The following is a 12,833-nucleotide window of genomic DNA, read 5'->3' as shown; positions in this document are numbered from 1 at the left end:
TTTGAAATGATTCTTGCATTGATTGCACAATTGCATATCATTGTGTTTGTGTGTGTGCCATGACATAATTTGGCTCCAATGAGTTCCTGGAAAGTCTTGCGCTTAGAACCAATGTTTTCACTACTGTTTATACATTCTTTGGAGCACGATGGCTCCTTACTTCTGTTTCACGGTTACCTGATCTAAACGAGCGTTGGATATTTAAGTACAAGAACTTCACTGGCTCACATGAGCAATAAATGAACACTTGATTACTGCATCATGACATCATATCAATGTTTTATAGTGAAATATACTTGGCTGTTGATTTTACCGGTCACTCGCTGAGCTTCTAGCTCACCCTCTATTATCTTTTGCTCTCCACAGGGATCGAAGTAAAGGAAGAACTTGTATTTGGATCTCTGTATGGCTGGATGGTGTACATCTTGTATAGTTTAGATTTGGTTTTGGTTTATGTACCTTTGGGCCTGTATAATTATTTGAAATTGAATCGGATGTATATCTACATTCTACGCTTAGAACTAGTTTCCGCTTCGCTTATGATATGTAATTTTGGAGAATTGGATGTACTATTCGAGTTGTATCTTGTAATTTACTTGAGGAATGTAGTAAGTAAGTGAGTCCCGGCGAGAGCTGGGCAGGCGGTCCGCCGAACCCTCTGGTTCGCCTTAGGGGGAGGTGGGGTCGTTACAAATGCTACTGGTATTCCTCCATTTGAGGTGACTGAAAAATATGGATAGAATTAGTTATAGAAAACAAGCTATTCAAAGATGGAGGCAAAAATGGTTAGATAGGCTGTCGCGACTTCGTGGCCCGGGACCCTCAAATGTAATTAATGTGCCTCATTTGCTTCCTATAGGCCCAAATAACAGCCAATTATCTATGAGCAGATCACTTCCATTTCTAGAAAATCAATTTCTTACTATAAGAAATAATCGAAGCCAAAAAATTATGAGATATAGAAGCAAAAAATCCCAAAGAGATGGCTTGCTTCACTCCATATCTCTGGGATCACATCAGCCATTTCTTCTTAGCCGTCCGCATGTCCACTCTATCCTGCCAGCCAATTCAAATGACACAAAAGCATCCATAAATACGTCATTTGGATTTGCAGCACTTGAGTCTTCCAGTATAGCCTATAACAAAGAGGATCATCTTATATTAGAAGCTCAAATATCTCAGATGTATTGTATGCATGAAACAGAGCAAATAGAAGCTGAAAATGCTAGCTGCTCTAGGTTTGTGACTCACTCTATTGAGTCTAGTATGCCTTATCCTGTGAACCTAGCTGCTTTGCTGTTTGCAAGTTCAAATATGGTGCATTCATTTGTCAATGCACCATCTGAACTCTTGGCAACAAAAAATCTTGTTGTAGCAAATAATAGAAGGCAAAGATCTGTGATACTAAAACATAAAAGGTATAAAAAAAAAAGACATCTGAAAGTGCGCTTGCCAAACCTCAACTTCATTTTTCTTCAATTGTTGACATCCCTGCAGTGGATATTGTGCAACTAGAATCAATTCAATATGACTCTACAGGTTCTTTACTTAATCAGCCCCATTAATATGCTATTAAAGTCAAACCAGCTCATACAGTTTCATGCCAGCATTTTCCCCATATCATTATTTTCACTAATTTCTGCATATTTTTCAAGTTAACCATTTTAAATTTTTGTAAAAGTATATGACTTCTATTCAATGCCAACCAAAACAGGTCCATAACATAAAAAATATTATGTGATTATATTTTAAACTCATTTTGTCTTTTAAAGCCATTTTCATAAACTTCAGTTTCCTATGTCTTCAATCTTAAAATTAAATCAATTACTCTAACTTATTATTTTATAAACTATACAATTAATTTTATACATTTTTCATGCCTTTTCACATTTAAAATAGTTCACTTGGCTACTGGAATGATTATCCTTTTACAAACACTGTTTTCCAGCCCTTTAGTATGCCATGAAAAACTTTAACCTTAGATAAACGTTTCACATAAACATAAACCTTTAACCTCCTACACTTTAGCCTTTTTGTTTAACTTATACCATATTCTATCCAGTTTCGGTAGCAAACACTGAAGGAATAGATAGAGACATACCCCAATCAAGCCAAGTAAAGCCTAAGAGAAGACGTATAGGTTTTGTAAACTTTTTAATGTCTTACTAGCTTCAGTTTTTTAATTTCTACTGCCCTGCGCTACACAAAATGAATAAATAAATATCTTTTTCTTGTCGATTATAGCAAGAAAGCCAAAAATAGGTCGGGAGGTCTTAAATCACATTCCTACTGCTGCCGATCTGCTTCCTCGCCAACCAAACTGTCCCCATTGCGGTGCAAAAAAATTTGCTCATGAAATAGCAAAATTTTGTTGTTCTAATGCGGATGTTATTTTAGCTAGCAATTCAATCCCAATTGTTCTAAAAGAACTTCTAACCTCATCATCTGAGAAAGCTCAACTGTTTAGGACCTGTATTAGAACAATAAATAACACATTTGCTTTCACTTCCTTTGGAGTAAAATATGATAAAAATTTGGCGAAGAGAAATAAAGGCATTTATACTTTTAAAGTGCAAGGTCAGGTTTATCATTTCATCAATGATTTAGAGACCTCAAAAAATTTGCAGTTCTATTTTCATGACAGTGAAAATGAATTAGCAAATCGATTAGATACCTACCCAAGATTAACTGAGAGTATTCTCCAAAAAACCATGAATCTCATGCAGCAAAATCCCTATGCTAGATTCTTTCGCGGCTTAAGAGAGGTTCATAACCATGATACTTATCGCATTATTTTACAAACACATCCTGGTTTAGACCAAAGAGTATTCAATAAGCCTTCAGTGTCCCAAGTTGCTGCTTTATGGGTAGAAGGAGAAGAAAAATGGAGAAACAAGCCGTCGAGATATTCGAGTGCACACCCATGGTGGCCATTCACACAATATCCAATATTACTATGGCTGTTATTGTGACGCCCCGAAAAAAAAGAGTTTGAGAACCCGGAAATTTTTTAATTTTCTAGGGTTTATTTTTTAAACGCCCGCCTTTTCTACATTTTCTTGATTAGAAAAATTCCCCAGATAAAGTTTATGAGCAAAAATAGTTTTAAAATGATTTTTCTAGTATCGGTTAGTTTTTGAGAAATTAAAAGCGTATTTTGGACGTGGGACCCGCAAGTGCGGTAAATGCATTATATTTTTGACAACTTGTTGGAATTTTGTATTAAGTGATATTATTTTACAAAGTGTTAAGATATTTGTATTGGAGAGACAAAAAGGATAGAGTTGCATTACAAAGGGTGACAAGTGTCACTTTCCTATTCAACCTTGACTTTGACCATTATTTCCTACCTTTACTAATACTCAATTTTGACCCAAAAATCACCCAAATTTCTGCAAGCTTGGCCGAAGCTCTTGGAGCAAAAATACAAGAAGAAAGCCTTCAACTCCAACTCCATTTCTTGCTCAATCTTGTGAATCAACCGTTAAACTTTCGAATTCCTCCACAAAAGTCACTTGTTTAGGAAGATTGAAGGTAGTGGTGGAGTGATTAGAGAAGGCAAAGGACTAAGCCATCAACTTTCTTGATATTTCAAGGTTCATGTCTAGCAATCCTTTCTTTGTTCTTGATTATGCTAAATTAGCGACTTGTGATGGCTAAAGAGATGGTTTGATGGATTATATTTTGAGTTGTGGTTGAATGGATGAACTTTTATTATTTTTGGGGATTTTTCTGTTTTAATATGAACATGATTGTGTGGCTATATATGATGATTGGAAATGGTATATAATGATTCTAGAAGGTGGAAAAAATGGAAGATTGCAAGTAATTTCTGTTTTGGAAGAAATTTCAGAAAATCAGGTTTTGTGAAGGAGCATTCTGTCCGAATTTTTAGCTCCTAGTTAGAGGCCAAATTGGCCTTGGCTTAAAACATGAAAGTTGTAGGGAATGACATTTTAAAGCTGTCTAAAAAATGTCAGGTCAATCAGAGTAGCGTAGAGTGAGAAAAGTCGAAATTACTATTGCTGTTCTGGTTTTACCCGAAATTGGGATTTGCGACTGTAATTGGTTGTTTTGGCTAGAATTGCGTCCGAATTGGTTGTTGAGGTCTTCTGATGAAATTTATCCCTGTTTCTTATCTTTCATCTGGTTTTAGAATTTCTGGATTTGGACTTGGAGAGCCTGAGTTATGATGTTTCCGCTAGAATGCGTTCTGTGAATCTATTTTTGTGATTCTGGTATAGTATCTTGCATTTTTGACCTGGTTGCACTCGAAACTGGGTTGAGTGACCTTCTGTAATATTGTAACCCTATCTCTTAGCTTCGAAACGGTGGGTCTTGAACCTTCATCCGACAATCGTAGAGCCTTTGATACCATTACCGCAAAATGACGTCAAAACTGTTTTTCTGGTTTTGAGCTTAACTTTCATTTCCAAACTTTTCCCTAGTTTGACTTGTACTAGTACTACTTGGAGCTTGCTGAATGGCTATTGGATGAACTTGTTGTTGTGTGTGTACCTTTGGGTTGGAATGAGGAAATCATGAAGTCATGACGGCTGGAAAAGTAAGCAAATTTAGGGGAAGTGCTGTCCGAACTTTTAAAGGATTTGTTTGCATTGAGTTTGTGATCTAAGACTTGGGTTTGAGCAAGACAATGTTATATGATGGATGGTTTCTGAGCCGTGGAGGTGAGTGACCTCAAACTATTTCTAAAGTTATTTATGAACTGTTTCCTGCATTATTTACTTTTGAACCGTTTTCTTGCATATCATGCGTGCTTGCATATGAGTGTTCCTTGTTTGCTATATCACTTGATTTATTGGCTTGTTATTATTGATTGATAATGTGTTAAGTGCTTTCAATGATTGTTAAACGAGTTTTCTAGGCGAGTGTGTACTTTATCGCACTCGACCTAAATAAATATGAAATTTTCAATGATTAATGATTAAATGCTAGTTGCGCATGAATGTAAGCCGTTTGGCTGAATTGGGCCCTGCCCTTCGTTACCGATCGACTCGAGCCAGAAGCGGACTCGGTCGGGCGATATGGTGACCCTGGGTGAATTTGGTATACTCGAGTATTACCTTGTAGTCCGGCTACGTCCGGATGGGTGGAGACCGGCCAACGTCCGGAAAAAAAAAAAGATGAACGAATAAAAAGATGAACGAGGGATTATTTATAAAAAAATGAACGTATCCTTTTCATGAATGTTACTATCGCTTTCCATTGTACATGTTTCTTGAATTATTGATACTCCATATTTAATGTTTTGTAAATGCTGTAATCGTTTCTGGACTTATCATTTGATTTATGACATCATTGAAAAGAAATATTGTTAAACCGATTTGATTACTGATTTTCTGGTTACTCGCTGAGCTTCTAGCTCACCTCAAAAATATTTTATTCCCCTCCACAGGGCTCAAGGCGAAGGCAGGACTTCTTGTGCTTATTCACGTGAATGGATGGCCTATATCTTGTACAGTTTTGGATTTGGAATCATTTGATGTATAGTTGGGAATTTGTTTCCGCTGCATTTATGACATGTAATTATTGGAGACTTGGATGTATATTTGTAGACCATGGATGTAAATTTGAGATTTATCTTGTAATATATTTGAGGAATGTAGTGAACGACTGAGTCCCGGCGAGAACTGGGCAGGCGACCCGCCGAACCCTCTGGTTCGCCTTAGGGGGAGGTGGGGTCGTCACAGTTATGACCCTTTCCAGTACCCTTTTTTGCTTCCTTTTGGTGAATCTAGTTGGCATCAAGGGATTAAAAAACAAGGAAAAAAGGTGCACAAAAAAAGACTAGGAAAAGGGATGCTCAAATTTCTATTTCTCCAATGAATGCTTCTACTGCCGAAGAGTTAATACAAGTGGAACAAGAGTTAATACAAGTGGAACAAGACTGTAAGTAGAATAAATCATTTCCACCTGTATTCTATTAATTTTAGCATGCCAACCTCATTAACCTTTTTTCTAAATTCCTTCAACCAGTAATAGCAGGAATAGACGGCGATCCTGATTTCGTTTCCATCCCTGAATACTAGGCCTATAAATTGCAAATGAGAAATGATGATGAATCTTTCTTATTGCACTTTGATAGGCTATTTCAGCAATATGTTGTTGATATGTATGTTAAACTTGAATCACAAAGATTAGATTATTTGAGAACGCAGTAAGAAGAATTTAGAAAAGAGTTCCTACAAGGTATAGTAGACTCAATAGGTACTGGTGAAGTCTGGGCAGCAAATGTCGGTCAAGGAGTATTTTTACCAGCTAGCTTTATTGGAGGACCAAGAAATATGAGAAGAAAATACATAGATGCAATGGCTTTGGTCCAAAAATTTGGCAAGCCGGATATATTCTTGACCATGACTTGCAATCCCAATTGGCCGGAAATAAAAGAACATTTACTGCCAACAGAGGAAGCCCAAAATCAGCCAGATTTGGTTGTAAGGGTCTTTCGTGCTAAACTAGAAGAATTAAAGAATGAACTTTTGAAGAAAAATATTTTTGAAGAAGTGGAAGCCTATACATATGTGATAGAATTTCAAAAAAGAGGCCTGCCACATGTTCATCTTCTTTTAATCTTAAAGCCTCAACACAAAATGTTCATCCCTGATGAATATGATAAAATTGTCAGTGCAGAAATTTCAGATAAAATAAAATATCCACACTTGTACAGAATGGTTAAAAAACACATGATGCACGGCCCTTGTGGTGTGTTGAACCCATCAAATGTTTGCATGACTAAGCATGGCTGCTGCAAAAATTCTTATCCAAAAGAGTTTTCTGAGCAAACAATTTAGACGCTAGATTCCCATCCAAAATATCGAAGAAGAAACAATGGTGTTAAAGTTAAAGTCAGAAAACAAAAGCTTGATAATAGATGGGTCGTTCCTCATAATGCATATTTACTTGCTAAGTTCAATTGCCACATTAATGTTGAGATCTGCTCAACAATTCAGGCTGTCAAATATATTTACAAGTATATCTGCAAAGGGCATAATCGAATCAGTTTCCATATCAATTCTGATAATCCAAACAATCAGATTGATGAAATTCAGCAATATCAGGCAGCTCGATGGGTTTCGCCACCTGAGGCTGTTTGGAGACTATTTTGATTTTCCATGGGCGAAATTGAACCAGCTATCATTCATCTACAATTGCATCTTCCAAATTTTCAGCCAATTCACTTCAAGAAGCATGAAAATTTAAATAACATAGTGAAAAACTCAAGAAATAGGAAGACAATGTTGACTGAATTTTTCTATATGAATAGAACAAATTCAGTTGCACAAGAACTAAATTGCACATATGCTCAATTTCCAGACCATTTTGTCTGGTTAGTTGATGAAAAACACTGAAAAATTAGAGATAAGGGACATTCTATAGGCCGAATAAATACAGCTCATCCATCTGAGGGAGAAAGTTATTACCTTAGACTTCTTTGTCTAAAGTCCGTGCTCCAAAGTCTTTTGAAGACTTAATGACTCACAATGGAGTGCAAGTTACCACCTTTCGTGAGGCAGTTCTCTTGCGTGGCCTACTTGAGGATGATAATAGCCAGGAAATTTGTCTACAAGAAGCGTCTCTTTTTCATATGCCTTATGAAATGAGACGACTTTTTGCTACGCTATTAGTTTATTCCTGTCCTAATGACCCCAAACAGCTATGGACAAAATTTGAGGCTATCATGTCCCAAGATTTCATGAGAAATACTGATTTGTCTCCTAGAGAAATCAAATGAAATGTTTTAGAGCAAATAAATGGTTTTCTACAGTCAATGGGAAAAAATATAGATTCATTTGGCCTACTTCCTAATAATTTCTCATTCTCAGATGTAGAGAACCAAACAAGAGATGTATTGGCTGAAAAAAACATAAAAGTTCTTGAAAAGGACTTAAATGCGATTTCTTTGCTTAATCAGAACCAAAGGCATGCATTTGAAGTTATATCTAAAAGAGTTTATGAAAATAAGAGTGGTGCATTTTTTGTTGATGGCCCTGGTGGAACTAGAAAATCTTTTCTTTATAGAGCGTTGTTAGCTGATATTAGATCAAAGGGATATATAGCATTAGCGACAGCCGCATCAGGTATTGCTGCATCAATACTACCTAGAGGTAGAATTGCTCACTCTCGGTTTAAAATACCAATTGATACCTCAGAGGGTAGAGCATGCAAAATTAGTAAACAAAGCAGTTTGGCAAGTATGATTAAGGAATGCAAATTAATTATTTGGGATAAGGCTCCAATGTGCAAGAGATCTGCGATTGAAGCTTTAAATGATTTTCTTAGAGATCTTATGAATTCAGATAAGATCTTTGGTGGGAAAGTAATTGTTCTTGGGGGTGATTTCAGGCAAACCTTACCAGTGGTTCGTAAGGGAAGCCAATCTGAAACCATTGTTGCTTCTTTGATTAATTCCCCTATCTGGCCAGCTCTTGAAAAATTAGAGCTCACACAAAACATGAGGGCTCGATTTGATCCCTCATTCACTGATTACTTATTAAGGGTTGGTGATGGCACTGACCAAGCTGAAGATGACAGTCTCATACACCTGCCTTCTTCCATTTTGGTTAGCAACGGTTCACAGAATGCATCACTTCATGATCTGATAGATGTGGTTTATCCCCACATTCATTATAGATCAGAAAATCCTGCCTTGCCATTAAATCGAGCAATCCTCACCATAAAGAATCATTTTGTGAATAAAGTGAATGATATCTTAATTGATAAATTTCCAGGTATAGCAGTAGAATATCTGAGTTTTGATCGAGCTTTGAATCCAAACAACCAAGTTCAATATGAAGATTTTTTAAACTCCTTATCTCCCAGTGGCCTTCCACCCTATAAACTAATCTTGAAACCTGGTGTTCCTGTGATATTGCTTAGAAACCTCGACCCTACTGAGAGTCTTTGCAATGGAACAAGATTAATTTGTAAAAGTTTGAGCAAACATGTCATTCATGCTCAAATAGCTGTAGGAGATTTTGCTGGAAAAGATGTCTTCATCCATAGAATTCCCTTACAACCTCCAACTGATGAACAATATCCTATTCCATATACAAGGACTCAGTTTCCAATTTGCTTGTGCTTTGCCATGATAATAAACAAAGCTCACGGACAAACGCTTGATTATGTTGGTATCTATTTGAAGGAACCAGTGTTTTCCCATGGGCAGCTCTATATTGCATTATCGCGAGCAAAAACTGCTTCTCAAGTCAAAGTGCTCATTCAATCTCCATTTTTTGACAAGCCTAGAACAGACCAGACAAAAAATATTGTATTTAAAGAAGTTCTTGAAACTTCTCGCATAGCTGCCAAGTAAATATGTTGTTTTAGGATTCAGTTCCAGTTTTCCTGAATGTTCCAGAATTTCTTCTCTTTTAACTTACAAACTGATTATGTGTCTTTCTTATTATTATAGATAATAACAATGGCAAGGAGATGTCTATCAGTGAATGAAGTCCACAACAAGATGAGAAGGTGGACAGTGCTTGTGCAAGTCGTGGAGAAATCACACGTGTTAACTAGTAACGGATCGCCACCTATCAGATTTCAGCGTCTCGTGTTAATAGATTCTGAGGTAATATAAGCTGAAACTAATCTTAGCAATTTAACATTTCCTAAATCATCAACATGTCCAGATTATTAATTATCCTCTGTGCAATTTAATTTCAGGCCAATTACTTTTTAATATTGGTTTCTTTTTATGTTTCTTGGGTAATATTGTTTCGTTGGAACTTAAAATACCAATGCTTGCAAATTGACTATAGTGAAATTCTGATTTAACTTACATGATTCTACCCTATAATATTCCAAGGTTTATTATTAACCAATGATATATGCCTAATCAGTATAACTTTCTGTATGGGAGATCATATATAGTGATTTGAAAATGTTACAGCTTGGATGCATTTGAGTGCCTCAATGTGCATTCAATGACTAAAACAAAATACAGAAGACTTACGGAAATGATTTATAGCAAAAGAGGAAAACACAGCAAGTGTAAGCAAGAGTAGTTCACCTGTTCCCAATTTTTCTCCTCTGGACTTTCGAAGTACAAAGAACTTCTTGAAATTTTCAAGAAGGAAAAGAATCTGAAAAAATTCCTGCTACTAACGTGACCAATAGCTGCTAAAGTATCTATACAGAAAGCGTTTTAGATTTTTGCTACTTCAATTCGTTCGAAGAGTCCCGCGTTTTCTCCTGTTACATATCCCTGTATCCGAAATACTTTTTTTCCCTTTAAGGAAAATTGAGGCAAAGGATAGCAGTCTCTTGTCAAATTCTTTTCTGGTTTTTCTACCATTTTCCTTCATAAATGTCTCCAATTATTCTTAGTGATTTGCTTCTTGCAGCTCAAACATTGTTGTTATATGTTTTCTTCCCTCTCTCTCTCTCCTTAAAAAAAAAAACCTCTGCATACTTGCTGTTGTATGTTTCTCACCTTGAGTGTTCTACTTCAGCCTTTTGGTTAATATTGCTCATCTTGGTTCTTTCTGTGAACAGGGGACTATGGTTTCAGCTGTCATTTATGGAAACGACATTCGTTATTTTGCTAATCTGCTGCAACCATTCAAGCGATACTATATCACTAGTGGAACTGTCAAAAAACAGGATGCAAAGTATAAAGTTAGTGACTATCAGTTCTCATGGGTGCTTCATAACAAGACATTAGTTGAAGAGTATGTCGAGCCAAATCCACCAATGCTACCATGCACTTTTGAATTCACCAAATTTGAAGACCTTTTTAGGTCCGCAGACACGGAGAATGTTCAGAGTAAGTTATATCTATGCTTTACTAATTGAAATATAAATTCATTTTCATATTTCCTTTAGCTATTGAAACACAGCCAACCTCTTCTCTTTTGGTTTGTACGAAGATTTACAAGCTGTTGTTGTCACTGCATTTGCGACAAAGGAACAGAATAATGGGTGTACAACAAGAGACTTCATTGTTGTGAATGAAGAGTTAGTTATATAGACCTTACTTTTAATCTTCCTATTCAATGCATAAAACTGTTGCATTCACATATTTCCCTATTTTTTCTCTTCTTTGTAAAGGAAAAAACCAATGCTTCTTACTCTTTGGAATGAGTTCGAACAAAATCAGGGAACACAGCTTGCAAACAGCATTGGGAATGCCAACGTTATCATTGGCATAAAGCTGAAAATCACAACTTTTAATTGTAAGTGAAGTTAATATACTTTTAACAGCTTATACTTCTATGATAGTCATCTAGTTAGAATAACTCAGCCAATCACTGTCTTTTAAATTGCTCTATTACTTAATGAAATCTATTGCTTTTATTATTAGACTTATCCCTGACAACCAAGCCTGGGAGTGGCCTTCTGATTAATCCTCCCACTTCTGAAGCAAATGCACTCAAAGAATGGTACGTATGTTCTTTGATCATTTTAGTTAAACTTTTCTAGATCCTTTTGATAAATTATAGTCTATTGCATTAATTTCTTGGATAGGTATAATGCAAATACAGAAGAAATTGCAGAATTGATACAACAAATGGCATACAAAGATTCATCTAAGCTGCTGCCACCTCCAAGTGCTAATGACATGATCAGTGTAGCTAATGCACTTAACACACTCAAAGATGTAACTTTCTTTTTCGTTTATAACCTGATTTATATCTTTTAGCCATCCAAAATAATGCAAAACTTAGATGTTCTTCTTTCTGTTCACAAAAACATCTATTAGGTGAAAACAGTTTGGATAACAGGAAAAATCAGTTTGTCCCTTGGACAACAAAAATTCTGGTTTGAAGCATGTGAGAACTGCCAAAAGGCTATCAATGTTGACGTAGGATGGGTTATGAGATGCCCATCTTGCAAAGAAGAGAGCAGAGTTGTAGCAAGGTAATTACCAAATTAAGTTTCCCTCTTTTGTAATGAAAAATTAGAATATAATATTTTATTTCCAATGTGTAATAGGACCCGAGTTGGGATTGCTGTTGGTGATGGTACGGGCTCCATAAACACTGTTATCTTTGGCCTTGATGCTGAAAAGCTTATCCCATTTACAGCACTTCAATTCTGGGAAGCTCATACTGAGGTAAGCTAACAATCTTGGCAACAAAAAAATCTGCTACAAGTTTAGCTCTTGCATGATAATATAACTACTAGCTTAATACATCTTGCTTAATGTTATCGATCCTTTTTCCCTTCATAGATTTCTTCATTTTCCTCTTCAGCTGCCATGAACTTCATGTGCCTATATTTCTGTTGCCCATTATAGTTTCCTATATTTCTGCTGATTTTTCCTATATCATGTGGACTATATTTCTGGTGGAATTGCCAGTTTCATCTTTCTTTTCCATTTTTTGGTTGTTTTTGTGCGTGATGCTCAGCCAGTTGGTTTGCCTGCTAATTTGAACTCTCATGCTTGTAGCCTTTTCTATTAGTTACTGAAGCCACAAACTGTCAAATTCTTACTATTGTGTGAGGCTAATTTATTAGGAATTTAGTTGTAAGAAACCCATAAAGCAAAAGGAGGGGTGGTGGTATTCAGGAAAAAACAGTGATAGCTGTCAATGGGTACATTTTCCTGGATAAGATTCTGAGATTTGAGTCCAATTGAGCTATCCTATAAATGAGATATCGAGTTACCTCTTCTAGTCCCTTCTTTGTCAGATTTGATTAGTTTTAGGTAAATAAGTAAATAGAAATTTTGTGCACAATTGGAACTGTATATTTGATACTAATAGAGTTTGTGCACAATTGGACAATTAGAGCATTGACCATTCTTTGCATGACAGATCCAATCTCAATTGAATTGGAACTGCATGTCCAGAATGAGTCAAATAGTT

General features: G+C 36.1%; 1 protein-coding gene and 2 long non-coding RNA genes across 3 annotated transcripts; all 3 read left to right on the top strand.

The window, feature by feature from the left end:
* Positions 1 to 7,789: 7,789 nt before the first annotated feature.
* On the top strand, positions 7,790 to 9,334 carry LOC113738937 (uncharacterized). The gene has a single exon (XM_027266204.1). It carries the CDS (start codon positions 7,790 to 7,792, stop codon positions 9,332 to 9,334), a length of 1,545 nt encoding a protein of 514 aa, XP_027122005.1.
* A 1,745-nt stretch (positions 9,335 to 11,079) lies between these two features.
* LOC113738928 (uncharacterized) lies at positions 11,080 to 11,390 on the top strand. Its single transcript, XR_011841190.1, has 2 exons — positions 11,080 to 11,198; positions 11,327 to 11,390. It is a non-coding gene; the product is annotated as an uncharacterized lncRNA (long non-coding RNA).
* A 116-nt stretch (positions 11,391 to 11,506) lies between these two features.
* LOC140037269 (uncharacterized) lies at positions 11,507 to 11,845 on the top strand. The gene is made up of 2 exons (XR_011841189.1): positions 11,507 to 11,623; positions 11,726 to 11,845. It is a non-coding gene; the product is annotated as an uncharacterized lncRNA (long non-coding RNA).
* Positions 11,846 to 12,833: the final 988 nt, after the last annotated feature.

Source organism: Coffea arabica, chromosome 2e, assembly GCF_036785885.1.
Source record: "Coffea arabica cultivar ET-39 chromosome 2e, Coffea Arabica ET-39 HiFi, whole genome shotgun sequence".
NCBI lineage: Eukaryota > Viridiplantae > Streptophyta > Magnoliopsida > Gentianales > Rubiaceae > Coffea > Coffea arabica.
Note: the sequence above shows the minus strand (reverse complement) of the source record. Positions and strands in the feature narration are given on the sequence as shown.

Coding starts and splice junctions, on each gene's coding strand:
- LOC113738937 (XM_027266204.1), top strand. CDS start 7,790: ATGGGAAAAAATATAGATTCATTTGGCCTACTTCCTAATAATTTCTCA.